Source organism: Scatophagus argus, chromosome 20 (genome assembly GCF_020382885.2).
Source record: "Scatophagus argus isolate fScaArg1 chromosome 20, fScaArg1.pri, whole genome shotgun sequence".
Taxonomy (NCBI): domain Eukaryota; kingdom Metazoa; phylum Chordata; class Actinopteri; family Scatophagidae; genus Scatophagus; species Scatophagus argus.
The window spans coordinates 17,739,637-17,763,032 of record NC_058512.1 but is presented as its reverse complement, the minus strand read 5'-3'; the positions used below and the strand labels follow the sequence as shown (position 1 = coordinate 17,763,032).

The window sequence follows — 23,396 nt, the reverse complement described above, 5'->3', positions numbered from 1 at the left end:
CTAATTTGGGCGGACTATTTGAACATACCAAACTGCGGCTCGCTGATTGGCTAATGGAAACATCAATTAGAGGGGGATCGTCACATATAATAGATAAGATGTAGTTCGATTCCAGTGGCGTTTAGCTGTGGATGGGACCATTATTAATGACCGCAAGGACAAACTTCTTGTCGATAATGTTGGAAATTAAGTCAGAAGATACAAAAACACGACGTGCAGGCTTTAATTTGTGCGGTTAAGCCCGAGAGGGGGGGATTTCTATTTTTCTCTCGTGCTTGATCTCAAGCCTTTGATTGGTTGCTGTCATGACGTACCCATGTGGGCGTGAGCGTTATGAACATCAACAAAAGAGCAAAAGGAGAAAGGTGAAAGAGGAGAGAAGACGAGAAGGATTGTACAATAGAAGAGGAACAGATATGTGGATTTAACCGGCATTAACAGGTAGAGTCAATTTAGAAATTTATTAAAACGATTCCTTTATTGCAGAGTTTAAGCGTATTTGCTTGACTAGATTGGCCTTACACTTAACTCGAAAGAAGAGAGAAGGAAAAAAAACCTGATAAAAGTGAACGGTCAACAATGGGACATTAATTTGGTTCTAATCTTTATTAACAAAAGCTAGTGATTGTCGAAAAGAATTACCGTGATTCTTTTTCTTCTCTAATTTTCCGTCGTACCGTTTCGACAGAACTTAAACAGGAACGTTTGAAATGCTATTAAATGGTATTGAGTTTCATTTTCTCTGAGGAAATAACAGTGCTTCTTTTTTCCTGTCCTTTAAAATGAGTTAAAGTTTAGACGTACGATTTCCGTTTTACAGCGAAATGTGTTTTTTTCTTGTTATCTGTTGTTATTGGTATCTCCTGGTTCCGTCTCCTGAGCTTTGAGCTTGCTTTTTTTTAAGAACCCCGGTTATATTCATTAGGAGAAACAACCACAAGCACATTTTCATACATTTATAGTGCGCTATAGTTTACAAAACACGAGCCTTTGCATCGATAACCGTTTTGTACAGTATAATTTGATAGGTCTTTTACGTTTTAGGACTGAAAAATAACAGCCCCTCCCCCTCTCCTTCCAAAGAGGATTTAAAAGGTTAGCTAGCAGCGCTTAACGTTAGCTTTCTCAGTTAATATCAACTAAAACGCAAAACAGAGGATTTTCATCCGTGTGGGTCATCTTTTAGTGTATTTTAGGTTGTTTATTAACAGAGAGAACCTTGGAAAAAGCAGTTGTTTTTCGGTCAAGAGGACAGAGAAGGCGTCTACCAGAGGAAATCTGACACCGAAGCCCAGCTGAGGGAAGTGGGCTGGGCTCTGAGCTGTGACCCCTGTTAGGGCTCAGAGCAAATGTAGGTCTGTGATGTACAGTACAGTACAGTAATAATGCATCAAAGCTACCACTAACAAAAAAGAGGCATTTTCCCCCAAACATGGCTAAACAACGAAACGAAAACAGTTGCTCAGGTGTAAGATATTTTGTTTCAAAATACAGTGAAACCAAACGAGTATGCTGTTTGTATTTATGGTTTTCAGTTATGTCTTATTACTGAGGCTCTCCAATTGCAATTACATAATAGATAGAAAAGCCACAATTCTTCTTATTGATGAAATACACTGGCATAAGGGTTAGAAAATTGATGCTCAGCACTGTATTACAGACCAAACCAAAGACGTGTCATATAAGACACGACAAAAATGTACTTTAACGGTTGATACAGAATCCGGTTTTTGTGGGTTGTATCTGTTTTTTGGACTGGCTTTAACCTTTGCTTTTGTTTTAACTGAATCTCTGCACTTTACTATTTTGCAGTGAAAATACTGTGGTGAAAACACAAGATCACTTGCTTCAGTGCCAGAGACATGGATGCCTTCAAGCTGATGAAGGAGCTGAGGGTGAATTATGAGCAGGAGGTTCATTATCTCCCTAAGGAGACGGGCCTGAGCCTCATTGAATCCACAATGCAGGTGAGAGCATTTGACAGTAAAGATTGAACAATGGCTCATTAATCCTTCTCAACACTACCTATATTGAAGTCACAGTTGCTGTTCTAGTATGCCTATCAGGCCTCTTCAGTACTTTTCTGCCAAGATTAATCATCAATGTTGTGACTGATAAAGGTTACTTAACTGCACGTCTTTGTTTTGCAGGATGACAGTCGGATCTCAGCCAAGTGCAGAGATGCCAAAGTGGAGGACCTGTGGAGTCTGACCAGCTTCTTTGGTTACAGCACGCAGACCTTTGTCCTGGCTGTTAACCTGCTGGACAGATTCCTGGCCATGATAAGGGTATGAAATTTTCACACCTAATAAGACCAGACATACTTCTACTACTACTACTACTACTACTACTACTTTTAATCAGGGTCTGGTGGCACATTTTGGTTGTTTGCGTTTTCTAAAAAGTGCAGGATTTATAAAAACAGAATTTCAATCTTTTCTCAGTTCTTCCCTGAATAACAAATTTGTGCACCAAGCAAAACAATTTTGTCATTGATCCTGTGGACAACAGCCTGAAGTGGGTTTTAATACGTCATACCGTGTCTTACTCACATGTCGTCCACCTCAGATCCAGCCGAAGCACCTGTCCTGTGTCAGCCTCAGCTGTCTCCATATGGCGGCCAAAGTGACGGAGGAGGAGTGCAACCTGACGCCCACAGACGAGCTTATCCGCATCGGACAGTGCAGGTTCACCGTGTCTGACCTCGGACGAATGGAGAAGATTGTTGCAGAGAAGCTCAACTTCAAGTCCAAAGCAGTCACTGCCTTAACCTTTCTGCACCTGTACCATCAGATTGCACTTTCACACTCGACAGACAGGTGAGCCCATTATGTACAAGAAATTATCAGCAACTTCATATGACCTTATGTTTGTTTCTGCTGGTTTTTCTCCATATAATTAGCTTTTAGATTTGTTTGCTTTAGTCAGGTTTTGAAAGAAATCTAATCTTGACATTTTCAAATTTCCTTGTAGAATCTCAACTTTGTTTTTTTCCTTCTCATCAGTTGCAAAGTTCTTTTTTTAATATAGCAAGTCTGAAGCACTTGTTGAGGCATTCAGGATTTATTTCACATCTCCGAGTGTCAATCTAAAATGGCTTAGATAGGTGTGTCAACACAAAGATCTGCCTGTTATTTGATCGACTGAATCTTCACACCACTGCTCGTTTGTCCCAGCAGCTCCACTTGAAGTAGGGCAGCAGTCAACTGCCGACTAACTGCAATGTCTGGTCAAAGTGCACTGATAAGATTTGTTGTTAGCGGTCTCTGGTCCCAATACCTCACACTTAGTGAGCCCTGGCACAGTGTGCTGTTTTTGACATGCCCTGCTTTGGTTCAAAACCCCAACATGAACAGGTTGCTTCAGGCTTGGTTTTATGTTTCCAGTTTTAGCTTTCTAAAAAAAATTGTTGCATTGGGCTTATTGTCGTACTCTCGTGTGTGTGAACAGGAAGGAGACTCTGAGCCTGGAGAAGCTGGAAGCTCAGCTCAAAGCCTGCCTGTGCCGAATCTCCTTCTCTAAAGCGAAGGTAGGAATTCACTGGGGGGGTCAAAGGTCAGGCTGGATCTCAGCAGTCTAATGACATCTGCAGAAAGTGCTTTTGTTGTGTTGCTGTTAGTTTCACTACAACACTGGGACTCAGGCCACGTTAAACATTTGTTATCTTTTTCTTGCCATCAGTCCTTCACTTTCTGTTTCTCTGTGTCCCTCCAGCCGTCCGTCCTTGCCTTGTCTCTCCTGAAGCAGGAGATCGAAGCCATGCAGTCGGAGGACTTGTTGGAGATAGCCTATCACATCCAGAGACACTTGAAGGTAAACACACATGACTTCATGATATAAGTCATCCAGGAAGGGAGAATAACACCAGTGAAAAGCCAATATCATGGAAAAGGGGGGAGGGGGGGGTTGCTTTCGCACAACAGAGGCAACAACACTCAACAGCAGATTCTTTTTGGAGGAAAATGAGTCTAAAAGTTTAATTTTAACATGACTCGGATGGTTTTAATACAAGTTCCCTGGACCATTCCCTGGATCCAGGATCAGATGCAAACAAGAGACCTTCAGGGACTTGTGGAGACAGCAACTCCACAAACATTAACATGACAAATAATTAAATTGCTGTACAGCCTGCAGGCTTGAGATCCCAGTTTCTGGCTCCTTTCTGGGAAGTGAACACAAAGCAGAATCATGTCATATTAGATTGTGAATAGCAGCAGGACTGGGCTTGGGCTGTTTATTCTTAGTCCACTCTGGTCCAAACATTTTTTTGTTGACTCTGGTTATGTAATGCGGTGTCTTGTGTTGTGATGGCTTGATTTAACACACACCAAAAATAAAAAAAAAAAAAAAGAAAGAAAATGAAATGAAAATCTAAACGCCTGCAGGCGTGGTGGATTGTCTAACAACTGCCAAGTGTTTGCATGTAAACTGTAATATTTTCAGGCTTTTCCACCCTCCTTTACGTTGTTACCTGAAGGTAAATGTTTTCTCTCAGGAAGTCTTCAGTTCACATGTCCCTTGGCAGGCCTGTCACTATAATTATGTTATTGGCATATATGTACATGACCTCCAAAATGATGAAAAGGATCATTTCTGTTTTACCTAATCTATATTGACACAAACTAAGAAATTTTTCAAATAATGTCCCACTATTGACTTTTTATCTTAAATCCAAAAAAGAATATAGTGGTTTAACCCTAATTTGAGTTTTAGATTTGGATTATTTTAGATTATATGGGATATTTTAAGTGTCTTACACAGTTGTCTTTCCAACCCTCCCCCTTACTTTAAGGTTGAGGTGTTGCATGTTCTGCTGATCAGGTTTCAGTGCAAACCTTTAGAAGGTGTTTAACCTGGTTTCTCTTAGCCTCCTGACCTGGAAAAAGAAACCTGTTTACAGGAATTCTTTTAAAGGCGACGTACTGTTGCGTGTTAAGTAATTTGAGTTATTTTAAATACCCTGATGTCAGACAGTCAGTGAACAGGGCAGCGAGCCAAACAGCTAAACTGAACTGCTGTCTGGTTTGGTTTCAGATTGCAGATGGCGAGCTTCTGCTGTGGAGCGAGCGCGTGGCTCTGTGTCTGTCGGACTACGCCTCCCCCGAATGCAGCAAACCCGACCACAAGAAGCTGCAGTGGATCGTGTCACGGCGGACAGCCCAGAACCTGCACAGCTACCGCAGCGTCCCCGAGCTGCCCACCATCCCCGAGGGTTGCTGGGATGAAAGCGAGAGGTGAGACCCGCAAACACACCTGAGCAAGATAAGAACACTGTCACATCCCAAAACAGACCTGAACAAGTGAAATAAGGAGTGGCATCCTTAACTTAAGATTTTGTACAAATGTACAAAACAGATGAAGTATTAATCCGGCAAACTCAATATTGGGTTGTTGAATTAAAAATGCTACCAAACTAAGAACTCTGACCAGACCAGCAGCCCTGTTAAAGTAAGGAACAAAAATAACAAAATCGTATATTCACTTAGGGGATATCTGATGGGGGAAAAAAAATTGACCAGAGATTCACAGCTAATGTTCATTTTTGATACTTGGTGCTCCAAACAGTGCTGCGCTTTAGACCAAAGTTCAACATTTAGACAATGAAGTGTTCAACTGAACAATGGATTGTGTTGGTTTTGGTTTTGACGGCTGTGTCAGGCAGACATCATATGACATCATGTGACAGCTCACAGCATGTGTAATCTACTGGAATATAATAAACGGGTATTTAAAATGAAAAGGAACCAGTCACACCCTGTGTGTCACCACACACATACCAAGAGTTTTAGTTTGTATAGCCACACCACACTGACGCACTGTTAAAAAAAAAAAAAAAAAGTATCTTGAATGTCAGTTTGGATCAGCTGTAGTAAGAGCTCCTTGCAGATTAAAGTGTGTGTGCTTTTGCGTTTTGAGGCAGACATTTTTTACAGTGTACTGTGTGCAGTAACACACCTCTGAGGCAACCAGCTGTGCAGCAACACATGAGTTTCTGTTGTGTTGTAACAGCATATTATACACACACACACACACACACACACACACATGCACACATAGTCCAGCCCTGCTGGCTGCCTCAGCTTGTCAGGGCCTCTCATATCTCCTTCCACTGCATGACGGGGTGTGTGCGAGACACTGGTCACGTCCCGCTGACACAGACGTTTCCATGACGTCACATGAAGCTGGTGCCTCACCTTTGTGTAACATGGACTATTTCTAAGTCAGTGTTTGAAAAGAAAAAGAAGGAAGGAAACACCAAGCAGCTCTGCGGCGCACCTTTGGTTCAGAACTCTGTTCTCACGATGTTACGTTTCAGCATCAGCAGACGTTAACACGCCGACAGTCAGCTGAGTCACAATTTCAGAATGTGAGATCAGCTGATGATAGATTGCAGCAGAAATGGAGCTTTGTTTCACTCCTGTTGCCATTTTTTTCTTGCTCAGTCATGGTAACGCCCAATGTGACTTACATGTCAACAAACTCAGGAACTGAAAAAACCCTGATGATTATTTTCATGGTTGATTACTCCATATTTCTTATTCACAGTTGTGTTCATGTTGGCTTTTTTTAAAGACCCTTTTGGCTTGATGAATGACTGAAATGATTTAAGCAGCCAAACTGTTGTCTGTTGTCTGTTTGTAGACTAATGTATTAGTGGACTTATGGTTAGCACTTTTCAGTGTTGATGTGAATACCAACTATGACAAAGCAGTTTAACGCCGGGATGATGACCCTGATGCCAGGGAGTCCAAGAGTTTTCCCGTGCTTGTTTTTCATCATGTCGGCAGGTATTAAATGAATGAATGCAAAGAGAAAAGTGACAGCATATCCCTCTTTGTGTCTCAACAGCGAGGATTCGTGTGAGGACGCGATGAGTTCGGGTGAAGAATCTCTCAGCAGCTCCCTGGGCAGCGATGCTGAAGGGCCCTACTTCCCTCTGCACCTCCGCCGCCAAAAACACCGCCAGCACCTCCACGTCTGACGACTCTGCCACAACGTGCCTCGCCGCCTCCACCCGCCCCTCTAACCTCTTTAATTTATTGTTCAATAAGCTCCGATGCTGGTGGAGAATCGCACAACAACTGGCAGCTGAGCAGTCCGGACCCTTCTTGGTAGACCTGGTAGATTTTAGTTTGTAGATTTGTTGGTGCATGTTGAGATGTCACATTCCAGGATGCAAGATTTTAAGAATATTGACGCAATGTTATACATATTTAAAAAAAAAAAATCAGTGGACTGTGCTGAATCTGGTCCTCATGGTGCTGAGCTAGCAGACACTGCAGTCAGATTAAAAAAAAAAAGAATTAGTCGTTAGGATGTCAGCTCAGACCAGAAACGGTTTGTGTTTTGCAGAGAAAACGTGCTAAAACTTGTGGTGTCTATTTAATATAATGTTTTGGGTTTTGTTTTTTGTTTTTTTTGACTGTTATTAATTTAAGACGGTTGTTATTGAGGGTAAGGAGGAGATTTCTTGATGTACAGAAGCTGAGAGCGGCTGCAGGCTTACTGTCTGAGTGATCCAAGACTCTGAGCTAATGTATCTTAAGATAACAAATAATGCTGTTTTTGGTGCCCATGTTTACAGTGTTAATATAGTCAAAGAAAAGCGCACTGATGACAAGATGGCCACCTGTTATCTTGGAATCAGAACTTTAATTATGAAAGGTTGCAACAGAATTGTGTTGAACCCAAGCCCTGGTTCTGTTTCCAGATAAGGGCTAAAACATGAAGTAGAGGTCTTCACGAGTTCACTGGGTCCTGAGACTTGTCCTGGGCCTCGTGCTCTGTGTGGACCCGTTTGGATCCAGTGTTGTATTAGTGCAGTTCACATTGGGTGTCACAGTTTCCATGAATCCGTTTCAATTCAACCTGCATTTGTTGTTTCTTGATAACAGCTGCTCTCACCTTCTGTTCTTACATTTGCACAGTTTTCTTTTTATCTCATTTCAAGTGTTAAATGGGCACACTGGAAGTTTGAATTTGTGTCCGAAGGTAAATATCAGTTGTTCACTGAGTGTTCAGAGCTCACGTTCAGTCGGCGAAGTGCCTTGCTTAACGGCAACAGGGCAGAGATCTGAATCAGCTCCAACGCGGCCTGACTTTTCCTTCAGATTCAAACCCTGCTGACACCGCAGGGTGTTCAGAAAACAACATTTTACTAAGTGTGTTTGTGGATGTGTGTATGTAGGGCCCTGATTTAAATTCAAAGTTGCCAATTTTAGGATGTAGCTTAAAAACAAAAACAAGTCTTGTGTTTTGAAACTTTTGAGAGGATGTTGTTTGAACAAAATATTGCTGACGGAGTGTCAAAAAAAAAAGTCTAAAAATGTCAAAAATGTTAATACAAAAACATGTAAAACTGTAAATGTTGTACAAAAAAAATCTGTTAATAGTTCTTTGTAGATATTAAGTTATTTATTCTCTTTTTGTCACCTGTACTGAAAAAAAAAATCTTATAAAAATCTTATTTTTTATTCCTTTGTCTGTCTTTTTTCTTGCACCATCCCTCAAACAACAACCAGCTGATTGGATTCACACTGTACATCAAACTGAAACTAAACTGGATGAACCGGGTGATGAAGTACATAACGTGATTTGAACATAAATGATTTATTTTGAGGGTACTGTTGCTCTCTCACAGGAGGCTTTTCTTTAATGTGACTGGAAGTACCTAGGGTCATTGTTATGAGGGAAAAGTCTGAAATTTCCACAATAAATCGGTAATAAAGAAAATTCTTACTGTATGAGAATTATGTTGCAGTTTTAGAAAAACTTAATTTTTACCTCCAACTTCTCCCAGACGTAGGAGCACCTTATTTCCATGTGGATGTTAGTGAATATGGCACCCCCATCATCCACAGCCCTCATGGTATGTAAAAGCTGACAGCTCTCACCATTTGCAACTATATCACAACTTTGTTCTTTACTTTTCCACGTAAAAATGTTTTGGTTTTTTTTTCATATTTTCCAGTGAGACCAAAGTCTTTTTTGAAATCTACATTTTATTTACAAAATCACTTTGGTTGTTTAAAAAGGCAGGTCTAGAAATGTATCATAAAAATAATTTATCACGGCGAGAGAGTTGTACCGTAATCGATCAGTGAAAACAACTGAGAGCAACAGAACAGAAATGGAAAGCAACAGCCAGACGTTCTGTAAAAAAAGAAACAGAAACACACTTTTCACAGGAAATGGCATAGACTATCGATTTCTGTCTTTAACCACTGATCAAAAAATTTCCTGTTTTCCAACCGGGGACTTTTATCCCCAATTAACTGCTCGTCGATCTGAAATGTGACCTCAAAGGTATCCTCAGTTATGTCTACAGGCTCATAATTATCACCACATACCTGATCAATGCTGATATTGACAACTCGGGAAATACCAGGATGTAGCAATTCCTACAAAGATTTTACATCTTGTTTCGATGCTCTGAAATGTAAACACTTACTACACTCGAGCCAATCAGATTTGGTTTCAATACTGGACTGGTATGAAAATTGACAAGTGGCTCTAACATCTCTAACATCTCAACCGGCCAATCACAGCAAAGACAAGAGAAAACATATTTTTATACTGCCAGGAACTTGTCTTTCCGGTCTATCTATGCCATCTCTACCCTGTTAAGAAAACCAAACCAGTAAAACAGAAACTGAGAGAATCATCGCCTCAGTCACCAGTGACCGACTGCTCAGATCATGTGACATGTCAAGATTCCTAACATCACATTGCTCTCACGCACATACACAAACACACACACACAGAATACTATCAAAATTTAAAAAAAGACACAAATACAAAACAAAGATAATAAAATCCATTCAGTCCTACCAAACCAGTCTGCAGTCCGTTTTCTTCACGTACCTCTGACACTGTGATGGATCCTTTTCTGTTATCCTCTTCCATAACATCCAGTTGACATGTCCATTGTTTGCAAGTACAATTCCAGTGAGTAACACCATCACAGATCCGTTTTGGCTCCTGAGGCACCAACAATCAGAAAAATGTTCTTTTTAATATGAGGTTTGGTCCAACCTCTTTGTTTTTATTTTCTCAAGTTGTTACGAACACAACAGCTATGCCAAACATCCCCTGTGACGGGCAAACAGGCCAGTGAATCAAAATCCCATTCGAGACTTCTTCTTCTTGGGTTGAGATGCCTGCGACCCCCCTAGGCGACCCTGTGAACTCTGGGACTGCGACAAAGACTGGGAGAAACGTGACATGATGGAGCTCTGGGACAGATCCACCCTGAATGTGCCCACAGGGACTGAGTGGGAGCTGCGAAGTGGAGAGAAGGCGGAGGCCCGAGGTGGCGGCGAGGGGTGTACGGTGCTCCCCTCTTCCAGGAAGCAACTATCTTCCTGCAAGGGCTCGTCCTAGAAACAAAACACACACGGGGCTTAAAAAAGGCCCATAATGCTGGTTTAACATGTTTCAGGCTAACTGATAAGAGAAGCATTTGCATTTGCATACACACACACCTCTATTATTTTTTCCACTTGTGTACACAACAATCCTGTCTGTCCTCATTTTATTTGTTCATCTTTGTAGTCTTTATTCTCAGGTGCCAAGTCCACTCCTGTGTGAGTACACTGACAACAATGACAAATTTGGACTCAAATTCCTTGTATGATGACTTGGCTGATGTTGACTTATTCCAGCAATTAAGTACCAAGTAACTTATCAATCCTGCTGATGTCATTTTAAGTTTGGTTTTAAACCAGCAGAGCTGCAGTCAGTTTGTCTGATTGGTTGACTGTTTGTCCAACCAGTGGAAACAACCGTGAGTGACAGAAAGCATGTAAGCAAGTGCACCATTTGAATATGAAGATGCTATGAAGATGCCAATCGTGTGAAAGACGAGTTTGTAGCCGACCAATTCATCAATTTAGTCACCAATTCAGTGTTTTAGTTTTCTCTTTTACAGCAGCAGCCTGTTACCTGGCCTGGTCCTAAACCTCTGAAACCACTGCCAATGTCTCAGTTGTTAATTTTTCTCTGGTGATGTAAATGGATCTCAATGAGAGCAATTTCCCCAGCTAAAGAAATGTTCAGCCAATCAGAGTTTTGGAGGCGGGATTAAGAATGGTGACATCCCCGTCCCAGATCCACAAAACTGCAGACGAGCCGACAGGTTGTTACCAACATCTTTTATCATCATCATAAGTTCTTGTGTGTTGGCTGGACAGATATGTTATTGGATGTACACAAATACACTGAATGTCTTACCTGTGGTGAACACAGAGAGCTGAGGTAGTCCTCAGCTGGACGTCTGCTCCTCCTCTGGCTGCTTGGCGTGGAGACAGGTTTTGGTGTGTGGGAGATGCTGGGAGTCTGCTGGTCACCTCGTTTATCTTCAATGCTTTGAGGTGTGGTGGTCATTATCCGATTATCCGTTTGCGCCGTGGACGGTGTTGCAACTCTTGGTGTCTCACACTCCCCAAAGCCCTCCAACTGGGACACCATACCTTCAGTGTCTGACCAAGCACTCTGACTCGCAGCAGAGGACCAGCCTGTCGAATCAGAGAGATCACCCAGCTCTGACTGGTAGCTGACAGATGACGTGAAGCTCCCGGACAGCTCCAGGCGTCGGCCGCTGGCTCTCTTTGCATCCTTCTCCCTCCTCCTCTTCCTCTTTAGAGCCTCTACCTTCTTCCCCCTGTTCAGCCCCAGCTCGTCTTCCCACCACGCCCGCCACTCTTCCTCCCCCTGCCAGGAGAGGGTCAAGCGTTGGCTGAGTGGATCAGTCCAGACGTCCGTGTCCACCGGGTTTGGCAAAGGTACCACGTCTGGAGCTGCGAGGGAGGCAGAGACAGCGCTGTGAGTGAACAGCGAGCGCTCGGACATGCATCGCCTCAGATCACGTCTCAGGCTCTGCACACGCTCCTTTTCTGCTGAGTCCGTTGCTTCGGCCTCAGAGACACGCAGAAGGCTTTCAGCTGGGACTGTGAAGTGCTGAAGGCAGTGTGAGCGGGGCTTGTTTGCACGACTCTTTTTTATCAGTTTCTGAAGCCAGTGTTTCCAAGTGACTAGAGTGCAGTTGCTGAGTTTTAGTTGTGTCATGTGACTCAAGCTACCAGAGCCGCTGACCTTTTCCCCCATGCCGTTGGGTTCCTCAGCACTATTTTTAATCCCATTTCCATCTTTTACGCCTGCGTCCAGTCCACTCGCTTCACCCATCTCGAAATCGTTAACGACAACCTGCAGCCTCAGCCGTTTCAGGACTCGACCTTTTCCTCCTGACTCTGAATCCTCAGAAGAAGACTCAGAGTACTTGCTTTGTGCTCGTTGTTCCTTCTCTGGAGTTTCAGCCACAAGCCTCTGCGCAGTCGGCCACTGAGTTGGCTCAATTATGTCCTCGTCGCTCGAAGTGTCTGATACAACCAACTGAGATTCTGTCTGAAACCTTCCTGACGTTGCAGCTTCTTTTTGATTTGGTTGTGCCAAGTTTTTGGCTGCTTGTCGAGGAAGATGGTCATCCTCTGCTGCCGGAGGCTGACAGGCGTCCCGCTGCTCATGCTCGAGGATCTGGTAGAAAATATCCCCTGACTCCGTCAGCTGCAGGACACAGATACAGTCCTCGCCACCTGCTTCTCCTCCTCCATTCTTCTGGATACAAGTCAGACCTGAGAACAAAAGCAAAAAAAGTTCAGGTACGTCATCTACTGACACATTCACAGTTACTCTGGAGGTCTAAAACTAGACAGTGCACATGAGCCCTGTCCTCTTAGCTTACCTGTGGCAGGTGAGGACAGTCGGTTGTTTGCTGTGTCCAGGCGGTGGGGGATCTGGACAGGAAGGTGTTTCAGACTGTCTCTGGGTCTGAGCATAGACTGAGGAGGACCTCTGCTGAAGCAGGCCTCCGCTCTGCCTCCTGAACCCACACACAAATACACACAGTTTTATACAGATGGTTAGTAAGGAACCTGAATGCTCATGACATTTCTGATCTGCTCCCATCAACTGACCTGAGTACTGCAGCAGAGTGATTTCCTGAGAACTTTGGGCACCCAACAGGATCTTTGTGGTCCTCACCTCGCCTGAACCGGGCGAGGCAGAGCCAGGAAGAACGTGACAAAACATGGGCGGGGACTGCATCATGTGATCCCACTTGAGCATGGGCACACTGGGGAAGCGCTCGTCCACGATGTAGGCAGAGTGCTGACAGAGAGCAAGAGAGAGTCAGAGAGCATTCAACTTGTTTGCTAACAACCGCGAGCTTCACTATGTGGAGAACAATTAAGGGACTGCTTGAGAAAATAAAGACATGAATTCGCATCAGATACACATTCAGTCAACATTTTATATCTTCTGCTCCTCGTTTTATTTTCAAGTTGGAGCTGCAGGTTGTGAGCATGAATTAAGGAGACACTACAGTTTCTGCCTACTTCTACTTTGTAACTCAGGGAAAACGTTCCAAAAGACTTAAGGACTTTACTGAAATATTTTCAGAATCTTCAGTCAGATTTGAACAAACTGTGGACAACACAGACGATGTGCGCATGCGTCTGCTTGTAACCGTGTGTTAATACTAATGTACCTGAGTGGTGATGAGGTGGTGGAAGGCGTGGACGTCTCCCAGGTAACGGGACAGGATGAGTCTCTCCCCACTGCGACACTCCGAGGTGCTACTGATACGAAACAGAGTGTGGCTGAGGGCTGGATTCACCTGGAGGGACAGAGCAGGAGGGGCAGCGTAATTAGTACTGCTCCTGAAATTTTAAGGAACTTATTCTAGACAACGTTTGGGGGGGGGATATCACACTTTTGTCAATGATGATCATCCACCACCTGCTATCTGAATGACGGCAGGAGAGTGAATCCGGCCCTATGATTGATCAAACTTGTCTTCTTTTGCTTTATGACGTCACAGTGAAGTTGAACTTTTAAATATGTATAAAAAACAAAAAATTTCCTCACCCTTATGTCTGTGAGCTCCACCCCCGTCCTGTCTGCATACAGCATCACCCTCGGGTGGGCAGAGAACTCGCACCATCGCCATGACGACTTGGCATTGAAGTACAGGTTATGGTCTTCCGTCCGAACAGTCTGTATCCTGATGAGGCAGAGCATCAGTTTAGTTTCGCTTTTGATCAGACTTTAAACAGATAACAGAGGAATCAGTGAGCTAAAAACCAAACAGCCTCACCCTCTGCCAACAGTCCACAGCTTAGCTGCTCCGCTCTCACTCGCCACCAGAACTTCACCTAAAACATGAGGACTGACAACACACAGCAGAGAAAATAATACTTTAACACTTTGTCCTCAGATGGAAGTCCAGAACTCAGGAACTTTACTCGAGGGTGATGGATGGTTCTCCTGGACCTTCACTCACCTGGTGTTGATGCAGGTCACAGCCTCCTTGGCGTTGATGACTTGCAGCAAACGAGGTTCGTTTCTGTCACTGAGCCTCCAAACTCCACACAGGTGATCGGACCGCACAGCCACACAACCTGCAAGCAACAAACAATCACGTGCACGTTGAAATGTCTGCACAGCCTGGAGAAAACCATAAAAACCACATCACATTCCTGCTGACATTTCTGAACATATTCTTATTCTTACAATTGTTGAAGAGGGAGGCAGAACTGATCTGTCTGATGGGGCCTTTCAGTTGGAAGCTGAACGGGTCACTGCTGCTGGCGTCCACACAGGAGGAACTTCCTCTGTGGTGCTGCAACTCCACTCTGTGGAAGTCTGAGGTACTGCATTAAGAACCAGAGCCAGCAGAAACACAAAGCAGAGAACACACCTCTTCACTTCTGTCTCGCTTTCTATTGTTTTGTATCACAACTCCACAACATCCCTGAACCACTTCACAACACACATTTACATTCTCAATGAATTGACTAATCAAAAAAAATCTACTGGGAGGAAAACAAACTACTTGAAATGCTACTAAAAATGATATAATGTACATTCAAAAAATGTATTTAAAAAAACTGCCCAAAGTATACCTTTTTATCATTTTGGTCCATTTCAAGAAAAGAAAATTGTGTAATGATGTCTGATACCCTGGCTGACTTACTTCCTGTCAATCAACTAATAAATCAGTCATGTGTATAAATATTTCAGCACTAACATTTTGCATCGTTAGCTCAAAATACTGTTGAAGGATTAAAGAAATGTTTGTTAAACAACCTACTGGGTATTAAATCTTTGTGTACAGGATACTGAGGCAGTCCAGTCCCTCATTTCCAGGGTAGATGAGGCAGCCAGACTGAGAACTGCTGCCACTCTGTGAAAAGGGAACGAAGGCCAGAGCGCCCCCCGTGGCTTGTTCAGAGAACAGCAGACGCCTCCTCTGCTCCGTCAGCTCCTCATACAGCAGGGAACCCAGCAGCTCAGGAGGGATGGCGTGCACCACGTCCGACAACAGAGCGCTGTAGGCGTCCGCCGTTTTGGAGAAATATGTCTGGTGACATCTGGAAAGAAGATAGACATACAAGGGATAAAAACACAGATCAGACAATCAGGAACACAGACAAATTTTGAGTTTCACACACACGCTCGCTTTCACAACAATCGGTCAGGTCCACTCACATTTTAAAATTCAGCAAGTCGAGGAAGTTTTCCACTTTCCACATACTGGCTGAATCCCTCCGATGTCTCTGCAAAATAACAAAAAACAAAACACAAAGACACATTCTGATGAAGCCCAGCAAACTCTTCCTCCAGTTCAGAGTGGATGAACCCCACAAGCTCTCTGTTTTCTTCCTTCATCGAAATGTTCACTGTTCACACAATCAAGAACTGATTGGTGACCACTTAAAAAAAACAAAAAAACAAAAAAACAAACAACAACAGATGAAGACAGCTACACATTACACACTAAGACACACTACACACAGGTCCAACAATTAACACCATTTTCATCTTTTCACATTTCAGTCTTTAAGATCATGAAGCCACCAGAACTTAAACTGATGACTCAAAATTGGTACAATTGCTAAAAGAATTCAAACAAACAAATAAGCGAATGAACAAAAAAAAATATTCTTATAGAAAAGTCGTGTGAGACTCACATTTTTCACTCCTTCTCTGAACCGGAAGTTTTCACCCAGAATTTCACCCATGCACCCAAAGGCGTCATGGCAGTAATCCATGAAGAAGTTCTGCATCTAAATACAACGTACAGTACAAATATGAAACATAACAGAGTACTCCAAGATATATTTATACATAACAAAAATCTACAACAAAAATCAAACCCATGCATTGAAGAGTTAAAACAGCTGCATATCTACACACGTCTTAAACGCGAGGTCTTTACGCATCAAACTGCTGCACTCACGTGTTCTGTGAAGTCCATCGGATTGGGAGGCGTCGAAGGCCAAAGAATGCCTGTAAAAACATGTTTAGCAGATGTAAAGGCCCTGATTGCAGTGCGATCTTCCCTGGCCTGAGCGGGTCCACCTGTGCCATTGCTTTAAACGTGTAAGTGCACCTAGTTGGTGAAATGCCATTCATTACTGTGTTGGTTTAGATCTTTTTTTGATAGGCAGTGTCATTAACCACATATGGCATAGCTAACTGCACCTACAGAAATACGTTATCTAATGTATACTTTGAAATATCTTCAATAGACAAATACAATCAACAGCCTAGACAAAATTGCTGAGACAACATTCACTTACTTCTGTGACCTGTTACATGTGACGAATTTATGTAATATATGTTAAAGCCGGACAAAATATCTTATGAATAATCTCAAAATATTTAAGCTATGTCACAATATATAATATCTATCTTGCTACACATTTTCCTAAGAATGTTGATGGCTTGCAGTGCTTGTATGTACGTATGTATGGGCTCTCTACAGTGCTGATTGTGTGTGTGTAACAGGGTATTACTGACCGCCAGGCACGTTCACTACCGAGTTACAAACACATCACGCAGTCAGAACAGAATAAAAGCACACAATAAAGCCTGTGATGCCGCTGCATATATCACACTTTTTAAACTTGTTTTTCAGTTACGTTATATTGAAAAGCTCATAGAAATCCTGTGTTAAAAAGACAAGTGTTTAATAAATGCACGATGTTTCCAAGTTCAATTCTGTAAAATTGCTTTTATGTCAATATTGACCAAAATTTTTGCGATTATGAATTTTGTCATAATTGAGCAGCCCTAGTAATAAGAAGAATAAAAAGGTATTAAGAAGCTCCAGATGTGAACTGCAGGGTGAACAGGTACTACTCTCCAAGCTCTGAATGACCTCCAGTGAAGTTTAATCAGCTGTCAGGGACTCACAGTTCTTAGGGGACAAGAGAGGAACTGGTACCGGCTCAGTGTGACGCCACGTCTCCCCTCTGGCCTCATGTCTGGATGTAAAAGTCCAGCTGGAGTGAAGACCAGAGCTGCCCTGAAACCAAACACAACAGTAAGAGTCTAACAGCACAGATGGAGAACAGATAACGTGTTCAAACTGCTGATCCAGTGCAAACCACATTCAAAGCAGAAAACAATAAATCCTCACAATGGAAAAGCTAAAAACAGATCGTGTTGGTGTGTTTTCAACTAAATCTAAATGAGATATAACAACTTTCTGCTGGATCATGTTCAAATTTTAACTTAACTGATTTGTTCTGTTGCAGACATAAATGGGTTTGGCTGATCTCATCAACCAAAGACACAATTTGTCTTCTACCAATAGACTTAGTTTTACTGATTTGGAGTATAGATACGAGCAATTTGTTCTTCCTTGTTTTGTTTTTTTTGTTAGCAACAGGTGTGTTCCGGCTCAAAGATAATCGTAGACTATTCTTATTTCATCCTAATTTTAAATGGTTTACTAAAAACTGTTAGGACATCATAATCACTGTTAATAACAGTGGAGAGGGCTTAATAAAAACACCTACAAGTGTTAGATGTTGGTAACTACATCAATCATTGCATTATTTTAACGCTAAATGATCAATTTTAGCCCGATTTCAGCTGTTTTTTGTTTTGTTTTGTTTTTACAACGTAATTGATCTTAGGTTTGAGTTTTCACAGCTACCATGGCTCGGTAACAGAACACATACATGGGTGGGTAGAGAGATATATACATAGATATTTTAGCTGTTACATGAAGACATTTTAACGTTATTCATTCATTAACTTTAGTCCGTAGAGTGGAGTTGACAGGTGACTCACCTGAGGTCTGACACGGTCGTAGCAGCCCCAGGTTCCAGTACAGTGTTTCAGGACCGAGCTCGGCGGTCCGCTGTTGTAAAAACAGGGAAAAAGCTGCTGTGGAAACTGATAATCCATTTCATTTGCTTGTCAACGAATTGCTAATAGCAATTCCCGGAGTGTCTGGGAACAAGTCTGGACATGTTGTTCTCCGGCTCAGCTAACGTTAGCTCCCCCGCCCAGGTTGTTAGCTAGCACAAATAAACTCATTTCTTTTCTTGTAATAACCATGACACGGGTTCAGAGATTCCGACTACACGGTGTACGCTTCAAAGCTAGCAGTGACGTCCAAAAAAGACTCAAAACGGTGGTCAACTTGTGCAAAATCCTTAGTGCGCCGTCGAACACGTGCAACCAAAAAAACTACAAACTCTGCCAGGCAGCACAGCAAACACTTCCGGCCGCTCTGAGCACCTACCCCCCTACATGGGGAGGAAATGTGGAGAAACCTGGCCAAACAGCTACACGTGTAGGCAGCGTATAAGAAAACGTGTTGCAGTATAGATCAAATTTCGGCAAGTTCTCGAATGTATTCTGTTTAGCTACAATAAACCAAAAAAGACAAACAATACAACAAATGAAATGACTTTCAAAGCGTACTTATTTGGGCTTTTATTTTGAAGGCTAAATGTGTATCCCGGTTAATTTGGAACACAGATAAGGTCATTATTTGTCTCACTTTTCCCCTGCTTTTCCATGTTACTGTAGGCTATAGATTGCCTAGCTAGTGTTCATGGATGCCGGTCTATAGTAATTGACACTGCTATCGTCTCTATTTTCGAGCAATTTGCGTAAAACAGTTTCTACATCATAGCACCACTTGGTGCTCTTCTGATCTAATACACTGAAATGCTCCTTTTTCCAGAGCTCTAGAAGAGTACGTAAGGGTACAAAATGCCACTTCTATGCCATAAAAAGATGAATTTTGTTTTGTTTTGTTATTATTATAAAACATATATAAAATTGCGTGTTCTTTCTTCGTTTTTCTCTAGAGTAGTGAGCCCTTGCGTCTGTTCTGCATAACGAGCTCAAAATTTCATGTAATCAATCAATTAAGAGCAAAGAAAGACCAAAACAATGCCTCATGTAGGCCTAAATGTATCTGTATTTTGTCAGTGCAAGGGAAGATCACATGTGCTATAGCTAGCTAATTGCCTTTATTCATTGTAAGATGCTTGTAGATTGCACAGTATATGGAGGATTAAATAATCGACTTGCCTTGACTTTTAAAATCCCTTTATTAAGCATTTTTATATGCATGTACCTGCACTTGACTGTCCCTGAAGAAGACAGGTGCTCAATAACAATAACATGAGTGCAGTGTGGGAGCAATTTTGGCCTACAGTAATAATGACCAATTATCAAGGATAATTATAAATTATTGAAGAATTGAATAAAACCAAGGTTAATTAGACAAAGGGTACCACCAGGAAAACACAGGACAATAACCAAAATAGCGAGTTCAGTCTTAAATAGGGCGTTCACCTAAAAATGTCAACATCTGGGGATGAGTATGAACAAACTGTTGCCATAGGCGACGTCGGATAGTCTGGCGGTATGAGTGTGGGCTCAGTCATGTGGTCAAGGATCAAAATTCATGCTGACCATTACACACAGAAAAAAAACAGTTTTCATGGTAAAATGCCGAAACTTTTTCACAGACAGCATAAAAGTGCTTTGAATTTATGCTCACATGGATCAAATGCTCTAATGAGCTGTTACACTCTCTTGTCCAATAGGTGGCGGTATGTCACCTAATTGAAGGTGGAGGTGGACGTATTCCGCCAGTAAACCGAAACAGCAGAAGAAGACGAAGAAGAAGAAGCAGAAGCTTCTTGTCGCGTGATCAGCTGACCGAACGGTTTGGTTTGTCAGTGGGACAACCAGCTAAAAACAAGCAGAAGAGAAGGACCATTACTGTTTTTATTCGCCACGGAGAGGAACGTTCGTCGACAAGCCTTTGATTATAAAGAAATGTTCCAATAGGTTTCCCTTTTCTGGTATGTATGTACAATTTTCAACAGCGTGTTTTGGTTCTATTAGCCGTGTTGCTAACCCGGTAGTGGTGACATTGCAGGTGTAGGATAGCGTTAGCACTTCATAGATCACTGCACAGCTAACGTAAACAGATAATCGATGACAGGTGGCTTTAACGTAAGTTAAACTATCTGCAGAACTATCAGTTGCTGGTTTTCTCCCAGGTGTCACCTGGTTAGTGTCATACCGCTTCAGTCCCGGACTCAAACCTTGCTATGCAGGCTGTGTTAAACGGGCTGTAACGTTAACACTAACTGATGTTAATTATTCCGTGAAGCACGAAACGACGAATGTTAAGGTTTTCACGTTTACTGTGTGTTGCTTATTTCTGTCTACGGTTCGCTGCTGTTTCTGTGGCTGTGACCGTGATTAGATCGTGATTCGTGACCGTGTAATCTGAGTGATACGTTACTGAGCTCTCCAGTCCTAATGATTGTGTATACGGGGATGAATGTTTATTTGTATGTCGGCATGTTAACGTTACTACACTGTCTGTACCCAGGATTGCATGCCCTCATGCTAAACGTTAGCATATTATCATATGAACGCATGCATTTTAGTATACCATTGGCTGTATACTGCTAGGCTTGGTGGAAAAATAAATCAAGTGTAAATATTAATGTAAAATATATTAAAGACATATTCATTTTCAAGTTCTAGAAACTTTTCTGTCAATCACTCAGCCAGTCAGTCAGTATGTCTGTCTGTCTGGCTATCAATCAATCAGTGATATTTTGTATGAGACCTTCCTTATGAATACAGAAGACAATAGGGAGGCAGAGTCAGGGGGAAAAGATTATAAATGTGAAGTAAAAACAATGAAATGTGTAAAAAGCTATACAAACATTCAAAGACAATACAAGAAGAGCGTAAAAATGTAAAATTTGCCCTATCACATATTCGTTTCCTACTTTGTCCAAACCTGAAAGTGGGTTAGGACCTTAATTTATACCTTACAAACATGACATACACTGCAGGTAGAGAGGTGCGAGACGTCACCATTTTTATAAACTAGTAAAACTCGAAAATCAGTACGTGTTTTGTATTTAGAAATGGTTGTCCCTACAGTATCGCTGGACAACTTGATGATATATGCTGTGAGAAAATTGTCACTTCTAATATGGTTTACCCCAAGGCTTGTATGCCTTTTTAATGACTGTGGTTGTATTAGCCTGATCAGTGAACAAGTCTGCTTTATGGCAATATAGAATTTGTAGGATTTTTTTGCATCAGTGTGATGAAGATGGTGTCGTTAGATACTTTTATGTGGAGAAGCTTTTCATGGGATTCTCCAGAACATGTAAAACATCATGATAATTTGACGTCATGGTATCGATTATAAAACAAAAGCGTGATGACAAACAATTCATGCACACATTTAAAATTAGTGTAAAAAAACTACGAAATCTCCCTCATGGTTTTCATTTTAATCTCACTCTCTCTCCGTTTTATCTTTTCCTCCTGCCTCTCTCGTTCTGTCTGTCTCTCTCCTCTTCCAGAAACATCAGCATAATGTCGGGGAACAGCTTGGTTCTGCCCATAGTGCTGTGGGGCCGCACGGCCCCCACACACTGCATCAGCAGTCTGCTGGTGATGGACGACTTTAGCACCATCATCACCGGCTGCCATGATGGACAGATCTGCCTGTGGGACATGACACCTGAGTTGGAGGTACTGCTGAGTGCTGAAGTGGTTGTGGTGATATTAGTGGGTGTGTGTAAATTTTGCACTTGTTTCTCTTACTTACTCTGCTTGTAATTGTCTCTTCGCCTTCCTGTCTTCCGTGCTTTCGCTTTGTTTCCTGCTTAGATTTGTCCCAGGGCTATGTTGTTTGGTCATACAGCCTCCATCACCTGTCTGTCTAAAGCCAGTGCATGCGGTGACAAACAGTACATCGTCAGTGCGTCAGAGAGTGGGTGAGTACAGTGTTTTCACACACATTTATCAGACAGTGATCGCCCAACAGCATGACTCGTTGAATTTTAACCAAAAACTCCCCCAGAATCTTTCATGTTTTCTTTTTTGTTGAATAGCTGTGGTCCATCTGTTTTCTATGTTCTGTCTTATTTTATTGTTGTTCTAATTCCTCATTTTCACACAGTTTGTATCTGTAATTCTGTATAACATACAGAGTACACCCTCTAGTGTTCAACATGAGGAAATGCATTTCTTTACTCACTTGCCCTATGGAGAAAATGCCAGAGCACATATGGGAGGAAGCTAACTTGTCTCTATTTTTTGCCATCCAGTCTTGTGGAAAATGTCCATTTGTTTTAAGATTAAAACGGGACCAATAATGTGTGGTGACAAATAAGTGAGGAGGTTAGCCTGCCAGGTGTGTGGCCAGTTTAGTGAAATATATTATTGGGTATTGGATTTTAAGTGGTGCCTCATTTTACACTGTCGGTCAGTTGAGCAAAGCCTCACAATACTGACTTGTGATTTAAATACAGATTAAGATACTTTACGGGATTTACGGGAAGGGAAAATTGCGATCGGTTAATTTCATCACCGAGATGTACACAGGGTCTGATTAACAATACAGGAGGGTTAAGTATTGAAATGTACTTATATAAAAGTAGCCTGTAAAGACAAGAAAAATGTGCTCTTTCAATGAACTGCCATTGTTAAAGGTAGGCCTGAACAATATGCAAAAATGGTGATTATTTAGACAGATATTTTGGCATGAGTCATGATTTTAGCGTGAATGGTCATAAAAAAAATCCAAAAATGATGATGTAAATTTTGTTGGGCTTTGTGTCAAACAAGTGTGTTCCCTTACATCTGGCCGTAACATCTCTGTAGCGTGACAATCCTTCATTTCTAATAGTATGTTGTAATGCATTTTACCCTCTTTATTGAGATTATGCGTGTATTTATTTAACTTTGTTAAATATAATTGTCAGCTACCATATGTAAGAAAGACTTTCAATCAAATAGAAGAGATCATACGCAGGTTGTAAATGTGTAAGGGTGGATATTTTCCTACTTGTTCATGTCTGACTGCACTTTGCTCTTTTTTTCCAGAGAGATGTGTTTATGGGATGTGAATGATGGACGCTGCATTGAGTTCACCAAGCTGGCCTGTGCCCACACTGGCATACAGGTAAGACACACTCACATGCCCTGAAATCTTAAGTAAAAGCTGCTCTCTCTTTCTGCTTTTATATGTATGTATA

The 23,396-nt window shown here is 42.0% G+C and overlaps 3 protein-coding genes across 8 annotated transcripts in view; 2 read left to right on the top strand and 1 right to left on the bottom strand.

Annotated features, from left to right (window-relative positions):
* The first annotated feature begins 251 nt into the window (after positions 1–251).
* Positions 252–8,474, top strand: ccng2 (cyclin G2). Of its 2 annotated transcripts, none has more exons than XR_006841898.1 (8): positions 252–441; positions 1,814–1,967; positions 2,151–2,288; positions 2,569–2,819; positions 3,451–3,529; positions 3,715–3,813; positions 5,035–5,317; positions 5,360–5,820. XR_006841898.1 is itself a non-coding variant. In XM_046375734.1 (8 exons), the coding sequence occupies exons 2-8, from the start codon at positions 1,863–1,865 to the stop codon at positions 6,980–6,982; spliced, it is 1,005 nt and encodes a 334-aa protein (XP_046231690.1). In that variant the 5' UTR covers positions 284–441; positions 1,814–1,862; the 3' UTR covers positions 6,983–8,474. The 2 variants fall into 2 exon arrangements, 1 of the variants encoding a protein (XP_046231690.1); XM_046375734.1 differs by lacking the exon at positions 5,360–5,820 and adding an exon at positions 6,850–8,474 and having other exon boundaries at positions 284–441; positions 5,035–5,234.
* On the bottom strand, positions 7,454–18,625 carry taf1c (TATA-box binding protein associated factor, RNA polymerase I subunit C). Of its 3 annotated transcripts, none has more exons than XM_046375728.1 (15): positions 18,142–18,625; positions 17,257–17,368; positions 16,298–16,347; positions 16,029–16,124; positions 15,547–15,614; positions 15,178–15,428; positions 14,569–14,700; positions 14,339–14,456; positions 14,153–14,224; positions 13,924–14,059; positions 13,544–13,672; positions 12,972–13,164; positions 12,740–12,877; positions 11,233–12,629; positions 7,454–10,379 (listed from the first exon to the last, which is right to left on the bottom strand). In XM_046375728.1, exons 1-15 carry the CDS (start codon positions 18,256–18,258, stop codon positions 10,119–10,121), a joined length of 3,270 nt encoding a protein of 1,089 aa, XP_046231684.1. In that variant the 5' UTR covers positions 18,259–18,625; the 3' UTR covers positions 7,454–10,118. The 3 variants fall into 3 exon arrangements, with proteins under 3 accessions (XP_046231684.1, XP_046231685.1, XP_046231686.1); XM_046375729.1 differs by having other exon boundaries at positions 17,288–17,368; positions 18,142–18,174; XM_046375730.1 differs by lacking the exons at positions 15,547–15,614; positions 16,029–16,124; positions 16,298–16,347; positions 17,257–17,368; positions 18,142–18,625 and having other exon boundaries at positions 14,569–14,708; positions 15,149–15,335.
* A 1,346-nt stretch (positions 18,626–19,971) lies between these two features.
* The window catches only part of LOC124051177 (WD repeat-containing protein 7), a 104,220-nt gene continuing 100,795 nt past the window's right edge, over positions 19,972–23,396 (top strand). Inside the window, exons 1-4 of one of the 3 annotated variants that reach the window (XM_046374218.1) lie at positions 19,972–20,180; positions 21,717–21,888; positions 22,027–22,133; positions 23,245–23,323. In XM_046374218.1, coding sequence (XP_046230174.1) covers positions 21,730–21,888; positions 22,027–22,133; positions 23,245–23,323 — 345 coding nt within the window. In that variant the 5' untranslated portion in view covers positions 19,972–20,180; positions 21,717–21,729. The remainder of the gene's footprint in view (positions 20,181–21,716; positions 21,889–22,026; positions 22,134–23,244; positions 23,324–23,396) is intronic. The other 2 variants (XM_046374217.1, XM_046374220.1) reach the window with 2 other exon arrangements.

Excerpts from the sequence above, each read along its gene's own strand:
- taf1c (XM_046375728.1), bottom strand. The coding sequence starts at position 18,258 with ATGGATTATCAGTTTCCACAGCAGCTTTTTCCCTGTTTTTACAACAGC. Across the intron at positions 15,429-15,546 it reads GACTTGCTGAATTTTAAAAT|ATGTCACCAGACATATTTCT; the intron begins GTGAGTGGACCT and ends TCTTCTTTCCAG. Across the intron at positions 14,225-14,338 it reads GTGACCTGCATCAACACCAG|TCCTCATGTTTTAGGTGAAG; the intron begins GTGAGTGAAGGT and ends GTGTGTTGTCAG.
- ccng2 (XM_046375734.1), top strand. The coding sequence starts at position 1,863 with ATGGATGCCTTCAAGCTGATGAAGGAGCTGAGGGTGAATTATGAGCAG. Across the intron at positions 2,289-2,568 it reads GATTCCTGGCCATGATAAGG|ATCCAGCCGAAGCACCTGTC; the intron begins GTATGAAATTTT and ends CGTCCACCTCAG. Across the intron at positions 2,820-3,450 it reads CTTTCACACTCGACAGACAG|GAAGGAGACTCTGAGCCTGG; the intron begins GTGAGCCCATTA and ends GTGTGTGAACAG.